Source organism: Poecile atricapillus, chromosome 30, assembly GCF_030490865.1.
Source record: "Poecile atricapillus isolate bPoeAtr1 chromosome 30, bPoeAtr1.hap1, whole genome shotgun sequence".
NCBI lineage: Eukaryota > Metazoa > Chordata > Aves > Passeriformes > Paridae > Poecile > Poecile atricapillus.
This window is the reverse complement of record NC_081278.1, coordinates 416,231-433,695: the sequence shown is the minus strand read 5'-3', so window position 1 is coordinate 433,695 and position 17,465 is coordinate 416,231. Positions and strand designations below refer to the sequence as shown.

The window sequence follows — 17,465 nt, the reverse complement described above, 5'->3', positions numbered from 1 at the left end:
ACATCCAGGCACCCCCAGGTGAGACCCCAAAACCTGGGGAATTCACCCCAAAATTCCCTGGGATCCAAATTCCCGGAATTCCCAAAAAAATCCCCACAAAAATCCCCCCAAAATTCCAAAATTTCTGCAAAAATTTGCTTAAAAAGCCCAAAATTCCCACCAAAATTGACCTTTGGTGTCTCCAGGTGAGACCCCAAAACCTGGGAGATTCACCCCAAAATTCCCTGGGATCCAAATTCCCGGAATTCCCAAAAAAATCCCCGCGAAAATCCCAAAAAAATCCCAAAATTCCCCAAAAAAATCCCCCCAAAAATCCCTACTTCTACGTCCAGGCACCCCCAGGTGAGACCCCAAAACCTGGGAGATTCACCCCAAAAATCCCTGGGATCCAAATTCCCGGAATTCCCAAAAAAATCCCCACAAAAATCCAAAAATTCCCATAAAAATTGCCAAAAAAATCCCATAAAAAGCCCAAAATTCCCACAAAAATCGACATCCAGGCACCCCCAGGTGAGACCCCAAAACCTGGGAAATTCACCCCAAAAATCCCTGGGATCCAAATTCCCGGAATTCCCAAAAAAATCCCCCAAAAAATCCCGAAATTCCCAAAAAAATCACAAAAAAAATCTCAAAATTCCTGCAAAAAGCCCAAAATTCCCACCAAATTCAAGATTTGGTTTCCCCAGGTGAGACCCCAAAACCTGGGAGATTCACCCCAAAAATCCCTGATCCCGAAATTCCAGGAATTCCCAAAAAAATCCCCACGAAAATCCCAAAAATCCCCCCAAAATTCCAAAATTTCTCCAAAAATTCCCATAAAAATCCCAAAGTTCCCCCCCAAATCAGCGTTTTTGGGGAAGGAATTTGGGGGAATTTTGGGAATTCTGGGGGAATTTTATCAGGATTCCAGTGGGATTTTCAGGAATTCTGTGGGATCCCAGCGGGATTTTTGGGAATTCTGTGGGAATTCTGTGGGATCCCAGCAGGATTTTCGGGAATTTTGCAGGATCCCAGCAGGATTTTCGGGAATTCTGTAGGGATTTGGGTGGGATTTTCAGGAATTCTGTGGGATCCCAGCAGGATTTTCAGGAATTCTGTGGGAATTTGGGTGGGATTTTCAGGAATTCTGTGGGGATTTGGGTGGGATTTTTGGGAATTTGGGTGGAATCCCAGCAGGATTTTTGGGAATTCTGGGGGGATTTGGGTGGGATTTTCGGGAATTCCGTGGGATCCCAGCAGGATTTTCGGGAATTCTGCGGGATCCCAGCAGGATTTTCGGGAATTCTGTGGGGATTTGGGTGGGATTTTCAGGAATTCCGTGGGATCCCAGCAGGATTTTCGGGAATTCCATGGGGATTTGGGTGGAATTTTCGGGAATTCCGTGGTATCCCAGTGGGATTTTCGGGAATTCCGTGGGATCCCAGCAGGATTTTTGGGAATTCTCCTTCCCAGGGGTTCTCCCGGATCACCTGGAGCCGCTGGAGCGGGAGCTGGAGCGGGAGCTGAGCCGGGAGCAGCGCGGGGGGAGCCCCAAATCCCGGCCCCCCAAAAACGTCCTGGGGCTGGAGCTGCTCTGGAAGCGAAGTGAGATCCCAGAAATCCCCGGGAATGCTGGAATTCCCGACGGAAAACGGCCCTGGGGACACAAAATCCGGGATTTGGGAATGCTGGGAGCCCAAAATTCACCCTGGGGACCCAAAATCCGGGATTTGGGAATTCTGGGAATGCTGGGATTGGTCCTGGGAGCCCAAAATTTGGGATTTGGGAATTCTGGGATCCCAAAATTCATCCTGGGAGCCCAAAATCCGGGATTTGGGAATGCTGGGAGCCCAAAATCTGGGATTTGGGAATTTTGGGATCCCAAAATTCATCTTGGGGTCCCAAAATCCGGGATTTAGGAATGCTGGGATCCCAAAATTCATCCTGGGGTCCCAAAATTCATCCTGGGAGCCCAAAATCCGGGATTTAGGAATGCTGGGAGCCCAAAATTCCTCCTGGGGTCCCAAAATCCGGGATTTGGGAATTTTGGGAATGCTGGGATTGGTCCTGGGAGCCCAAAATTTGGGATTTGGGAATTTTGGGATCCCAAAATTCATCCTGGGGCTGGAGCTGCTCTGGAAGCGAAGTGAGATCCCAAAAATCCCCGGGAATGCCGGAATTCCCGACGGAAAACGGCCCTGGGGACACAAAATCCGGGATTTGGGAATGCTGGGAATGCTGGGATTGGTCTTGGGATCCCAAACTCCGGGATTTGGGAATTCTGGGAGCCCAAAATCCGGGATTTGGGAATGCTGGGATCCCAAAATTCATCCTGGGAGCCCAAAATCCGGGATTTGGGAATTTTGGGAATGCTGGGATTGGTCCTGGGAGCCCAAAATCCGGGATTTGGGAATTTTGGGATCCCAAAATCTGGGATTTGGGAATTTTGGGAATGCTGGGATTGGTCCTGGGATCCCAAAATTGGGGATTTTGGGGGAGGATTTTGGGGATTTTTTGGGGACAATTTTGGGAGATTCTGGGATGATTTTTTGGGAATGTTTCCTGTGCATTTTGGGTGGGATTTGAGGGAATTTTCGGGATATTTTGGGCTCCATTCCCACCCATTTCCAAATCCCATTTTCCCTTTTTTACCCTGGGAGTTCTTCCCCCCAAATCCCAAATTTCCCCAAATTTTCCTCCCCAAATCCCGAATTTCTCCTGAATTTTTCCCGAATTTCTCCCAAATTTTTCCCAAATTTTTCCCAAATTTTTCCCAAATTTTTCCCAAATTTTTCCCAAATTCTTCCCGAATTTCTCCTGAATTTTCTTGAATTTTTGCCAAATTTTTCCCAAAATCTTCCCGAGTTTTTCCTGAGCTTTTCCCGGACTTTTCCCAGATTTTTCCCAAACTTTTCCCAGATTTTTCCTGGATTTTTCCCGAATTTTTCCCAAACTTTTCCTGGATTTTTCCCAATTTTTTCCCAAACTTTTCCTGGATTTTTCCCAATTTTTTCCCGAACTTTTCCTGAATTTTTCCCGATCTTTTCCTGAACTTTTCCTGAATTTTTCCTGGACTTTTCCCCGATTTTTCCTGAACTTTTCCCAAATTTTTCCCGGATTTTTCCCGATCTTTTCCCAAATTTTTCCCGGATTTTTCCCGAACTTTTCCCGGATTTTTCCCGAATTTCTCCCGAACTTTTCCCGGATTTTTCTTGATTTTCTCCCAAACTTTTCCTGAATTTTTCCCGAATTTCTCCTGAACTTTTCCCGGATTTTTCCTGGATTTCTCCTGGATTTTTCCCCGATTTTTCCCGAACTTTTCCAGAACTTTTCCCTGATTTCTCCCGGATTTTTCCCGAACTTTTCCTGAATTTTTCCCGAACTTTTCCCCGGATTTTTCCCCAATTTTTCCCCGATTTTTCCCGAACTTTTCCCAATATTTTCCCAAATTTCTCCCAAACTTTTCCCAAATTTCTCCCAAACTTTTCCCGAATTTTTCTCGAATTTTTCCCAAACTTTTCCCGGGTTTCTCCCAGATTTTTCTGGAACTTTTCCCGAATTTCTCCCGAATTCTTTCCAAATTCTTCCTGAATTTCTCCTGAATTTTTCTTGAATTTTTCCCGAATTTTTCTCAAATTTTTCCTGAACTTTTCCCGATTTTTTCCTGAATTCTTCCCAAATTCCCTGAATTTTTCTTGAATTTTTTCCCGAATTTCTCCCAAATTTTTCCCGGATTTTTCTCAAATTTCTCCCAAACTTTTCCCGAATTTTTCCCAAACTTTTCCCGAATTTTTCCCCAATTTTTCCCGAACTTTTCCCGAACTTTTCCCGGATTTTTCCTGGATTTTTCCCGGACTTCTCCCGGATTTTTCCCGAATTTTTCCCCGATTTTTTCCCGAACTTTTCCTGGATTTTTCCTGGACTTTTCCCCGATTTTTCCAGAAGTTTTCCTGAATTTTTCCCCGATTTTTCCCCAATTTTTCCCCGATTTTCCCTGAACTTTTCCCGTATTTCTCCCGGATTTTTCCCCAACTTTTCCCAATCTTTTCCCGGATTTTTCCCCGATTTTTCCCCGATTTTTCCCGATCTTTTCCCGTATTTCTCCCGGATTTTTCCCGATCTTTTCCCGGGTTTCCCCGCAGGTATCCTGGGTTTCCAGGGCAGTTCCCTGTCCCCGTTTGTCCGGGTCCGGCTCTCCCTGCCCCGCCTGGTGCCGCCCGCCCGGCGCCTCCTGGAGCGGGGCCTGCGCTGGGGGGAGCTGGGGGTGCAGCCGGCGCCGCCCTACGAGGCCAACATCGACTTCGAGATCAGGTACGGCCCGAAATCCGGGGAATTCAGCCCAAAAACATCCACAAAATCCATGGAATTCACCCTGAAACACAGCCCAAAATGCAGGGGATTCAACCCAAAACACACGGGATTATCCCCAAAAACATCCACAAAATCCATGGAATTCACCCTGAAACACAGCCCAAAATGAAGGGGATTATCCCCAAAAACATCCCCAAAACACACGGGATTATCTCCAAAAACATCACCAAAATGCAGGGAATTCACCCCAAAAACATCACCAAAATGCAGGGGATTCACCCTGAAACACAGCCCAAAATCCACGGGATTCAGCCCAAAAATATCCCCAAAATGCAGGGGATTATCCCCAAAAACATCCCCAAAATCCCTGGAATTCACCCCAAAAAATCACCCAAAACACACGGGATTATCCCCAAAAACATCACCCCAAAATGCAGGGGATTCAGCCCAAAAACATCACCAAAATGCAGGGGATTCACCCCAAAAACATCCCCAAAATGCAGGGGATTCACCCCAAAAATATCCCCAAAATCCATGGAATTCAGCCCAGAAACATCCCCAAAATGCAGGGAATTGAACCCAAAAGCATCATCAAAATGTACGGGATTATCCCCAAAAACATCACCAAAATCCCTGGAATTCACCCCAAAAACATCCCCAAAATGCAGGGAATTCAGCCCAAAAACATCCCCAAAACACACAGGATTCAACCCAAAACACACGGGATTCACCCCAAAAACATCCCCAAAATGCAGGGAATTCAGCCCAAAAATATCCCCAAAATGCAGGGGATTCAGCCCAAAAATATCCCCAAAATCCATGGAATTCACCCTGAAACACAGCCCAAAATGCAGGGGATTCAGCCCAAAAATATCCCCAAAATGCAAGGGATTATCCCCAAAAACATCCCCAAAATCCATGGAATTTACCCCAAAAAATCACCCAAAACACACGGGATTATCCCCAAAAACATCACCCCAAAATGCAGGGAATTCAACCCAAAAACATCCCCAAAATCCATGGAATTTACCCCAAAAAATCCCACCGGAGTTCACCCCAGAACACACGGGATTCAGCCCAAAAAATCCCCCAAAATCCATGGAATTCACCCCAAAAACATCCCAGAAATCTCAAAAATTCACCCCGAAAAATCTCCCCAGAATTCACCCCAAAACCCCTGGAACTCACCCCAAAATTGTCCCCAAAATCCCTGGAATTCACCCCAAAAAATCCCACTGGAATTCACCCCAAAAACATCACCTCAAAATCCCCGGAATTCACCCCAAAAAATTCCAGTGGAATTCAACCCAAATCCCTGGAATTCACCCCAAATTCAGCCCCAAAAAATTCCCCAAAATTCACCCTCAAAACCCCTGGAATTGACCCCAAAATTCACCCCCAAACCCCTGGAATTGACCCCAAAATCCCCCCCAAATTTCACCATAAACCCCCCAAATGCCCCAAATTCCCCCAAATTCTCCTCAAATTTCCCAAATTTCCCCAAATTCACCCCAAATTTCCCCAAATTCACCCCAAATTCCCCCAAATTCCCCCCAAATTCTCCCCAGATTTCCCAAATTTCCCCAAATTCACCCCAAATTCCCCCCAAATTCACCCCAAATTTCCCCAAAATTCCCCAAATTCCCCCAAAATTCCCATTTTTTCCTCTTTTTGCCCCAAACCCCTCCCAGACCCCCCTGAATTTTTCCTCCAACCCCCCCAAAAACCCGAATTTTCCCAACCCAGATTTTTCCAACCCCCCCAAAATAATTGAAACCCCCCAAATTTTCCCAAATTTTCCCAAAATTCCCAAATTTTCCGGAATTTTCTCTGCAGGTTCATGGCTGACTCGGGGCTCGTCGGCTGCTCCTGGGTGGAGCTGCCCCCGGGGAGCTTCCGCTGGCGGGGGGACCCCCAAAACCCCCCAAATTCCACCCAAAACACCCCAAAATCCACCCAAAACACCCCAAATTCCACCCAAAACCCCCCAAATTCCACCCAAAACACCCCAAATTCCACCCAAAACTCATCAGAATCCACCCAAAACCCCCCAAATTCCACCCAAAACTCAGAATTTTCTCAAAACCCCCAAAAATCTTCCCAAAACTCTCCAGAATTTTCCCAAAACCCCCCAAATTCCACCCAAAACCCCCCAAATTCTGCCCAAAACCTTTCAGATCCCCCCCAAAATTCCCAAAATCCCCCCAAAATCCCCCAAAATCCCCCCCAGGACCCCCCAAATCCCCCCCAAAATTCCCAAAATCCCCCCAAAAATTCCCCAAATTCCCCCCAGGACCCCCCAAACCCCACCCAGGACCCCCAAAATCCCCCCCAAAATTCCCAAAATCCCCTCAAAATCCCCCAAATTTTCCCCCAAAATTCCCAAAATCCCCCCCAGGACCCCCCAAATCCCTCTCAGGACCCCTCAAATTCCCCCCAGGACCCCCCAAACCCCACCCAGGACCCCCAAAATCCCTCCCAAAATTCCCAAAATCCCATCAAAATCCCCCAGAATTTCCCCCAAAATTCCCCAAATCCCCCCCAGGACCCCCCAAACCCCACCCAGGACCCCCCAAAACCCCCCCAGGACCCCTCAAATCCCCCCCAAAATTCCCAAAATCCCCCCCAAAATTCCCCAAATCCTCCCCAAATCCCCCCAAATTCCCCCCAGGACCCCCCAAATCCTCCCCAAAATTCCTCAAATCCCCTCAAAATCCCCCCAAATCCCCCCCAGGACCCCCCAAATCCCCCCCAGGACCCCCCAAATCTCCCCCAGGACCCCCCAAATCTCCCCCAGGACCCCCCAAATCCCCTTTGGGACCCCCCAAATCCCCTTTGGGACCCCCCAAACCCCCCCAGATCCCCCCCGGGCCCCCCCCGGCTCTCCCTGTGCCAGCTGGAGGCCGACGCTGCCTGGGGGGGGCTGAGGGGGCACCCCCCGGAGGGGCCCTGGCTGGGGCTGCCCCCCCTGAGGGTGCTGAGCCTGGACATCGAGTGTGCGGGCAGGAAAGGTGACTGGGATATACTGGGATATACTGGGATATACTGGGATATACTGGGAATGGGAACTGGGGTCACTGGAGTCACTGGGATTGATTGGGAGCACTGGGAATGGGAACTGGGGTCACTGGGGCTGCCCCCCCTGAGGGTGCTGAGCCTGGACATCGAGTGTGCGGGCAGGAAAGGTGACTGGGATGTACTGGGATATACTGGGATATACTGGGATATACTGGGAATGGGAACTGGGGTCACTGGAGTCACTGGAGTTAACTGGGATTCACTGGGAATGGGAACTGGGGTCACTGGGGCTGCCCCCCCTGAGGGTGCTGAGCCTGGACATCGAGTGTGCGGGCAGGAAAGGTGACTGGGATGTACTGGGATGTACTGGGATATACTGGGATATACTGGGAATGGGAACTGGGGTCACTGGGGTCACTGGGAATGGGAACTGGGGTCACTGGGATTCACTGGGAATGGGAACTGGGGTCACTGGGGCTGCCCCCCCTGAGGGTGCTGAGCCTGGACATCGAGTGTGCGGGGAGGAGAGGTGACTGGGATTGACTGGGATATACTGGGATGGACTGGGATATACTGGGATTCACTGGGATTCACTGGGAACACTGGGAATGGGAACTGGGGTCACTGGGATTCACTGGGAATGGGAACTGGGGTCACTGGGGCTGCCCCCCCTGAGGGTGCTGAGCCTGGACATCGAGTGTGCGGGGAGGAAAGGTGACTGGGATATACTGGGATATACTGGGATATACTGGGATATACTGGGATATACTGGGAATGGGAACTGGGGTCACTGGAGTTAACTGGGATTCACTGGGAATGGGAACTGGGGTCACTGGGATATACTGGGAATGGGAACTGGGAGCACTGGGGCTGCCCCCCCTGAGGGTGCTGAGCCTGGACATCGAGTGTGCGGGCAGGAAAGGTGACTGGGATATACTGGGATATACTGGGATATACTGGGATATACTGGGAATGGGAACTGGGGTCATTGGAGTCACTGGAGTTAACTGGGATTAACTGGGAATGGGAACTGGGGTCACTGGGGCTGCCCCCCCTGAGGGTGCTGAGCCTGGACATCGAGTGTGCGGGGAGGAAAGGTGACTGGGATATACTGGGATATACTGGGATATACTGGGAGAGGGTTTGGGGGTCACTGGGGTCACTGGAGTTAACTGGGATATACTGGGATATACTGGGATATACTGGGATATACTGGGATATACTGGGAATGGGAACTGGGGTCACTGGGGTCACTGGGATTAACTGGGAATGGGAACTGGGGTGACTGGGGCTGCTCCTCCTGAGGGTGCTGAGCCTGGACATCGAGTGTGCGGGGAGGAAAGGTGACTGGGATATACTGGGATATACTGGGATATACTGGGATTCACTGGGATTCACTGGGATTCACTGGGAACACTGGGAATGGGAACTGGGGTCACTGGAGTCACTGGAGTTAACTGGGATTAACTGGGAATGGGAACTGGGGTCACTGGGGCTGCCCCCCCTGAGGGTGCTGAGCCTGGACATCGAGTGTGCGGGCAGGAAAGGTGACTGGGATGTACTGGGATATACTGGGATATACTGGGATATACTGGGATATACTGGGAACACTGGGAATGGGAACTGGGAGCACTGGGATTCACTGGGAATGGGAACTGGGGTCACTGGGGTCACTGGGATTAACTGGGAATGGGAACTGGGGTCACTGGGGCTGCCCCCCCTGAGGGTGCTGAGCCTGGACATCGAGTGTGCGGGGAGGAAAGGTGACTGGGATATACTGGGATATACTGGGATATACTGGGAATGGGAACTGGGGTCACTGGGAACACTGGGGTCACTGGGAATGGGAACTGGGGTCACTGGGAGGGACTGGGATTCACTGGGAATGGGAACTGGGGTCACTGGGATTCACTGGGAATGGGAACTGGGGTCACTGGGATTAACTGGGAATGGGAACTGGGGTCACTGGGATTAACTGGGAATGGGAACTGGGAGCACTGGGGCTGCCCCCCCTGAGGGTGCTGAGCCTGGACATCGAGTGTGCGGGGAGGAAAGGTGACTGGGATATACTGGGATATACTGGGATATACTGGGATATACTGGGAACACTGGGAATGGGAACTGGGGTCATTGGAGTCACTGGAGTTAACTGGGATTAACTGGGAATGGGAACTGGGGTGACTGGGGCTGCCCCTCCTGAGGGTGCTGAGCCTGGACATCGAGTGTGCGGGGAGGAAAGGTGACTGGGATATACTGGGATATACTGGGATATACTGGGAATGGGAACTGGGGTCATTGGAGTCACTGGGATTGACTGGGAATGGGAACTGGGAGCACTGGGATTAACTGGGAATGGGAACTGGGGTGACTGGGGCTGCCCCCCCTGAGGGTGCTGAGCCTGGACATCGAGTGTGCGGGGAGGAAAGGTGACTGGGATATACTGGGATATACTGGGATATACTGGGATATACTGGGATATACTGGGATATACTGGGATTCACTGGGAACACTGGGAATGGGAACTGGGAGCACTGGGATTAACTGGGAATGGGAACTGGGGTCACTGGGGCTGCCCCCCCTGAGGGTGCTGAGCCTGGACATCGAGTGTGCGGGCAGGAAAGGTGACTGGGATGGACTGGGATATACTGGGATATACTGGGAGGGACTGGGATTCACTGGGATTCACTGGGAACACTGGGAATGGGAACTGGGGTCACTGGGATTAACTGGGAATGGGAACTGGGGTCACTGGGGCTGCCCCCCCTGAGGGTGCTGAGCCTGGACATCGAGTGTGCGGGCAGGAAAGGTGACTGGGATGTACTGGGATATACTGGGATATACTGGGATATACTGGGATATACTGGGATTCACTGGGATTCACTGGGAACACTGGGAATGGGAACTGGGGTCACTGGGATTAACTGGGAATGGGAACTGGGGTGACTGGGGCTGCCCCCCCTGAGGGTGCTGAGCCTGGACATCGAGTGTGCGGGCAGGAAAGGTGACTGGGATGTACTGGGATATACTGGGATATACTGGGATATACTGGGAATGGGAACTGGGGTCACTGGGATTAACTGGGAATGGGAACTGGGGTCACTGGGGCTGCCCCCCCTGAGGGTGCTGAGCCTGGACATCGAGTGTGCGGGCAGGAAAGGTGACTGGGATGTACTGGGATATACTGGGATATACTGGGATATACTGGGAATGGGAACTGGGGTCACTGGGATTAACTGGGAATGGGAACTGGGGTCACTGGGGCTGCCCCCCCTGAGGGTGCTGAGCCTGGACATCGAGTGTGCGGGCAGGAAAGGTGACTGGGATATACTGGGATATACTGGGATATACTGGGATTCACTGGGATTCACTGGGATTCACTGGGAGCAATGGGAATGGGAACTGGGGAACACTGGGATTGACTGGGAATGGGAACTGGGGTCACTGGGAGCACTGGGATTAACTGGGAATGGGAACTGGGGTCACTGGGATTAACTGGGAGCACTGGGAATGGGAACTGGGGTCACTGGGATTAACTGGGATGGACTGGGAGCACTGGGAATGGGAACTGGGGTCACTGGGATTAACTGGGATGGACTGGGATTGGGAACTGGGGTCACTGGGATGGACTGGGAATGGGAACTGGGGTCATTGGAGTTAACTGGGATGGACTGGGAGTGGGAACTGGGGTCACTGGGATTAACTGGGATGGACTGGGAATGGGAACTGGGGTCACTGGGATTAACTGGGATGGACTGGGAGCACTGGAAATGGGAACTGGGAGCACTGGGATGGACTGGGAATGGGAACTGGGAACACTGGGATTAACTGGGATCATTGGGAATGGGAACTGGGGTGACTGGGAGGAACTGGGATGAACTGGGATGAACTGGGGAGGGGTTTTTGGGGTTCCTGAAGTGAATTTTGGGTTTTTTTGGGATTTTTGGGGTTTTTGGGGCGGTTTTTGGGGTTTTTTGGGGTTCCTGAACCCGATTTTGGGGTGAATTTTGGTGTTTTTGGGGCGATTTTGGGATTTTTAGGCTGAATTTTGGGGTTTTTGAGGGTCCTGAACCCAATTTTGGGGTGAATTTTGGGGTTTTTGGGGTTTTGGGGATTCCTGAAGTGGATTTTGGGGTTTTTGGGGCGGTTTTTGGGGTTTTTGAGGGTCCTGAACTCGATTTTGGGGTGAATTTCGGTGTTTTTGGGTCCCAGGGGTGTTCCCCGAGGCGCAGCAGGACCCGGTGATCGCCATCGCGGCCGTGGCGCTGCGGCCGGGACATTTTGGGGTTTCTGGGGCGATTTTGGGGTGAATTTTGGTGTTTTTGGGGTTCCTGAACCCGATTTTGGGGTGAATTTTGGTGTTTTTGGGTCCCAGGGGTGTTCCCCGAGGCGCAGCAGGACCCGGTGATCGCCATCGCGGCCGTGGCGCTGCGGCAGGGACATTTTGGGGCGATTTTGGGGTTTTTGGGTTTTTTTGGGGTGGTTTTTGGGGTTTTTGAGGGTCCTGAACTCGATTTTGGGGTGAATTTCGGTGTTTTTGGGTCCCAGGGGTGTTCCCCGAGGCGCAGCAGGACCCGGTGATCGCCATCGCGGCCGTGGCGCTGCGGCAGGGCGCGCGGGAGCCGTTCCTCAGGGTGGTCTTCACCCTCCTCGAGTGCGCCCCGCTGCGAGGAGCCACCGTCAGGAGCTTCCCCTGCGAGAGGGAGCTGCTCCAGGTGAGGCTTTGGGGTGAAAAATGGGGATTTTGGGAAATTCCAGAATTTTCTGGAATTTTTTGGGATTTTTTGGGGATTTTTTGGGATTTTTTTGGGATTTTTTTGGTGATTTTGGGGTAATTTTGGGGGTGTTTTTGGAGGCACCGTCAGGAGCTTCCCCTGCGAGAGGGAGCTGCTCCAGGTGAGGCTTTGGGGTGAAAAATGGGGATTTTGGGAAATTCCAGAATTTTCTGGAATTTTGGGGATTTTTTTGGGATTTTTTTTGGGATTTTTTGGTGATTTTGGGGGGATTTTGAGGGGTTTTGGAGCCCTCAGGAGCTTCCCCTGCGAGAGGGAGCTGCTCCAGGTGAGGGGTTTGGGGTGAAAAATGGGGATTTTGGGAAATTCCAGAATTTTCTGGGATTTTTGGGGATTTTTTTTGGGATTTTTTGGGATTTTTTTGGGATTTTTTTTTTATTTTTTTGGGATTTTTTGGGGGTTTTTGAGTGATTTTGAGGGGTTTTTGGGGGTGCTTTTGGAGCCCTCAGGAGCTTCCCCTGCGAGAGGGAGCTGCTCCAGGTGAGGGGTTTGGGGTGAAAAATGGGGATTTTGGGAAATTCCAGAATTTTGGGGGATTTTTTGGGATTTTTTGGGGATTTTTTGGGGTTTTTTTGGGGAATTTTTGGGGGATTTTGGGGGATTTTGAGGGGTTTTGGAGCCCTCAGGAGCTTCCCCTGCGAGAGGGAGCTGCTCCAGGTGAGGGATTTGGGGTGAAAAAACGGGATTTTGGGAAATTCCAGAATTTTCTGGGATTTTTGGGGAGATTTTTGGGCGGATTTTGGGGATTTTTTTGGGGGGAATTTTTAGGGAGATTTTTGAGGAGATTTTTGGGGAGATTTTTTGGGGGATTTTGGGGATTTTTTTGGGAGATTTTTGGGGGATTTTGGGGATTTCTGATGCGATTTTTTCGGGGGGATTTTGGGGAGATTTTTGGGGGAGATTTTTGGGGATTTTTTGGGGACATTTTTGGGGGTTTTTGGGGATTTTTGAGGAGATTTTTTGGGGAGATTTTTTGGGGGAATTTGGGGGATTTTTTGGGGATTTTTGGGGGAGATTTTTGATGGGATTTGGGGATTTCTGGGGGAGATTTTTGGGAGGATTTTGGGGATTTTTGGGGATTTTTTTGGGGGGGATTTTTTGGGGGATTTTTGAGGAGATTTTTGGGGGAATTTTGGGAATTTCTGGGGGGATTTTTGATGGGATTTTTTTGAGGAGATTTTTGGGGGGATTTTGGGGATTTTTTTGGGGTTTTTGGGGATTTTTTGGGGGGGATTTTTGAGGAGATTTTTTGGGGGATTTTTATGGGGATTTTTGGGGAATTTTTGAGGGATTTTTGATGGGATTTTTTGAGGATTTTTTGGGGGGGATTTTGAGGATTTTGGGGATTTTTGAGGGGATTTTTGAGGAGATTTTGTGGGGATTTTTTAGGGGATTTTTGTGGGGATTTTTTAGGGGATTTTTGGGGGGATTTTGGTGATTTTTGGGAGTTTCTGGGCTGGGCCCCAGGTGAGTTTTGGCCCCTCCCCCTGCAGTCGTGGGCGGAGTTTGTTCGGATCGTGGATCCCGACGTGGTGACCGGGTACAACATCCACAACTTCGACCTGCCCTACCTGATCCAGAGAGCCCAGGTGCTGCAGGTGAGACACCTGGGGACCCCAAAAACCCCAAAAAACCCCCAAAAACCCAAAAAAACCCCAAAATCCTGATCCAGAGAGCCCAGGTGCTGCAGGTGAGACCCCAGAGACACCCAAAAACCCCAAAAACCCCAAAATCCTGATCCTGGGGACACCCAAAAACCCCCAAAAACCCCAAAATCCTGATCCAGAGAGCCCAGGTGCTGCAGGTGAGACACCTGAGACACCCCTGAGACACCTGGGGACACCTGGGGACACCTGGGCTCATCTGGAACCCCCCAGGTGTCCCCAGACCCCTCCCCTGGTCTCACCTGGGTTCACCTGGTCTCACCTGACCCCTCCCCTGGTCTCACCTGTCCCCCCCTGGTGTCACCTGGTCTCACCTGTCCCCCCCCGGTCTCACCTGGTCTCACCTGGTCTCCCCTGTCCCCCCCTGGTCTCACCTGATCTCCCCTGACCCCTCCCCTGTCCCCCCCATGTCTCACCTGGTCTCCCCTGTCCCCCCCTGGTCTCCCCTGTCCCCCCCATGTCCCCCCCTGTCCCCCCCGGTCTCACCTGGTCTCCCCTGTCCCCCCCTGGTCTCCCCTGTCCCCCCCGTCCCCCCCATGTCTCACCTGTCCTCACCTGGTGTCACCTGGTCTCCCCTGTCCCCCCCATGTCTCACCTGTCCTCACCTGGTGTCACCTGGTCTCCCCTGTCCCCCCCATGTCTCACCTGTCCTCACCTGGTGTCACCTGGTCTCCCCTGTCCCCCCCATGTCTCACCTGTCCCCCCCTGTCCCCTCACCTGGTGTCACCTGGTCTCACCTGTCCTCACCTGGTCTCCCCTGACCCCTCCCCTGTCCCCCCCTGGTCTCCCCTGGTCTCACCTGTCCTCACCTGTCCCCCCCTGTGCAGGTGCCGTCGTTCCCGTTCCTGGGCCGTGTCCGGGGGGTCCCGTCGCAGGTGAAGGATTCGGCGTTTCAGTCCCGGCAGCTCGGCCGACGGGAGGGGAAAATGGTGACAACACCTGGGAGAGTCACCTTGGACATGCTGCAGGTGAGGGGACACCTGGGGACACCTGGGGACACACCTGGGGACAGCTGAGATACACCTGGGGACACACCTGGGGACACCTGGGGACACCTGAGATACACCTGAGATACACCTGGGGACACCTGGGGACACCTGGGGACACCTGAACAACCCAAACCTCACCTGGGCAACCCAAAAATCCCCCCAAGTCACCCCAGACCCCTCCCAGGTGGGTCCGGGTGTCCCCAGGTAAATTTGGGATAAAATTGGGATAATTTGGGATGTTTTGGGATAATTTGGGATAATTTTGGGATGATTTTGGGATGTTTTGGGGTCCCCCAGGTAAATTTTGGGAATTTTGGGATAAATTTGGGTTGTTTTGGGATAATTTGGGATGTTTTGGGATCCCCCAGGTAAATTTGGGGAATTTTGGGATAATTTTGGGAGTTTTTGGATAACTTTGGGATGTTTTGGGGTCCCCCAGGTAAATTTGGGATAAAATTGGGATAAATTTGGGGAATTTTGGGATGTTTTGGGATAATTTTGGGATGATTTTGGGGAATTTTGGGGTAATTTTGGGATGTTTTGGGATAATTTGGGATGTTTTGGGATAATTTTGGGATGTTTTGGGATAATTTTGGGATGTTTTGGGATGTTTTGGGATAATTTTGGGGTGTTTTGGGATAATTTTGGGATGTTTTGGGGTCCCCCAGGTAAATTTGGGGAATTTTGGGATGATTTTGGGATGTTTTGGGATGAATTTGGGATGTTTTGAGGTCTCCCAGATAAATTTGGGATAAAATTGGGATAATTTTGGGATGTTTTGGGATAATTTTGGGATGTTTTGGGATAATTTTGGGAGTTTTGGGATAATTTGGGATGTTTTGGGATAGTTTTGGGATGTTTTGGGATAATTTTGGGATGTTTTGGTATAATTTTGGGAGTTTTGGGATAATTTTGGGATGTTTTGGGATGATTTTGGGATGTTTTGGGATAAATTTGGGATGTTTTGGGATGATTTTGGGATGTTTTGGGATAATTTTGAGATGTTCTGGGATAATTTGGGATCTTCTGGGGTCCCCCAGGTAAATTTGGGGAATTTTGGGGTAATTTTGGGAATTTTGGGGTAATTTTGGGAGTTTTGGGATAATTTTGGGATGTTTTGGGATGATTTTGGGAGTTTTGGGATAATTTTGGGATGTTTTGGGATGATTTTGGGATGTTTTGGGGTCCCCCAGGTAAATTTGGGGAATTTTGGGATAATTTTGGGATGTTTTGGGATAATTTTGGGATAATTTTGGGATAATTTGGGATGTTTTGGGGTCCCCCAGGTGCTGCTGAGGGAGCACAAACTGCGCTCGTACTCCCTGAACGCCGTCAGCGCTCACTTCCTGCACGAGCAGAAGGAGGACGTCCCCCACGGCATCATCACCGAGCTGCAGGTGAGTCTGGGGACACCTGGGGACACCTGGGGACACCTGGGGACACACCTGGGGACACCTGGGGACACCTGGGGACACACCTGGGGACACCTGGGGACACCTGGGGACATCTGGGGACACCTGGGGACACCTGGGGGACACCTGGGGGACACCTGGGGACACCTGGGGACACACCTGGGGACACCTGGGGACACACCTGGGGGTCACCTGTGTGCCCCACGGCATCATCACCGAGCTGCAGGTGAGTGGGGACACCTGGGGACACACCTGGGGACACCTGGGGGACACCTGGGGGTCACCTGGGTCATCTGCAGTCACAGGTAGGGCCCAAAATGGCCCCAAAATGGCCAAAAACGTCACCTGGGAGTGTCACGGTGTCCCTAAAGGTGTCCCCGTGTCCCCCAGGTGTGTCTGTGTCCCCTCAGCCCAGTGTCCCCATGTCCCCAGGTGTCCCCAGATGTCCCCAGGTGTCCCCACATCCCCTCACCCCCATGTCCCCCTGTCCCCAGCTGTCCCCCTGTCCCCTCACCCCGGTGTCCCCATGTCCCCAGCTGTCCCCAGGTGTCCCCCTGTCCCCAGGTGTCCCCAGGTGTCCCCAGGTGTCCCCCTGTCCCTCATCCTGATGTCCCCCTGTCCCCTCACCCTGGTGTCCCCCTGTCCCCCTGTCCCCTCACCCCAATGTCCCCCTGTCCCCTCACCCCGGTGTCCCCCTGTCCCCTCACCCCGGTGTCCCCCTGTCCCCTCACCCCAATGTCCCCCTGTCCCCAGCTGTCCCCTCACCCCAATGTCCCCCTGTCCCCAGCTGTCCCCTCACCCCAATGTCCCCCTGTCCCCAGCTGTCCCCTCACCCCGGTGTCCCCCTGTCCCCTCACCCCGGTGTCCCGTGTCCCCTCAGAACGGGGACGCGCAGACGCGGCGCCGCCTGGCCCTGTACTGCCTGAAGGACGCGCTGCTGCCGCTGCGGCTGCTGGAGCGCCTGATGACGCTGGTGACGCTGGTGGAGATGGCGCGGGTGACGGCCGTGCCCCTCAGTTACCTGCTCACACGGGGACAGCAGGTCAAGGTGGTGGCGCAGCTCCTGCGGCAGGTGAGGCTCGGCCGGAGGGGGGGACACAGGGAGGGGAACACGAGGGGAGAAAAGGGTGGGAAATGGGACAAAATGGTGGGAAATGTGAGGGGACAAAATGGCGGCGCTCGTGAGGGGAGGAAAGGGCGGGAAACGTGAGGGGACAAAATGGCGGCGCTCGTGAGGGGAGAAAAGGGCGGGAATCGTGAGGGGACAAAATGGCGGCACTCGTGAGGCAACAAAATGGCGGT

The 17,465-nt window shown here is 51.9% G+C and overlaps 1 protein-coding gene across 1 annotated transcript in view; it reads left to right on the top strand.

Moving 5' to 3' along the window:
- Positions 1-17,465, top strand: part of POLD1 (DNA polymerase delta 1, catalytic subunit) — a 57,384-nt gene that overhangs the window by 7,263 nt on the left and 32,656 nt on the right. Inside the window, exons 5-13 of the mRNA XM_058859737.1 lie at positions 1,453-1,584; positions 4,122-4,290; positions 6,127-6,201; positions 7,165-7,301; positions 11,854-12,020; positions 13,592-13,696; positions 14,590-14,730; positions 16,038-16,148; positions 17,044-17,235. Of these exons, the coding sequence (XP_058715720.1) occupies positions 1,453-1,584; positions 4,122-4,290; positions 6,127-6,201; positions 7,165-7,301; positions 11,854-12,020; positions 13,592-13,696; positions 14,590-14,730; positions 16,038-16,148; positions 17,044-17,235 (1,229 nt within the window). The remainder of the gene's footprint in view (positions 1-1,452; positions 1,585-4,121; positions 4,291-6,126; positions 6,202-7,164; positions 7,302-11,853; positions 12,021-13,591; positions 13,697-14,589; positions 14,731-16,037; positions 16,149-17,043; positions 17,236-17,465) is intronic.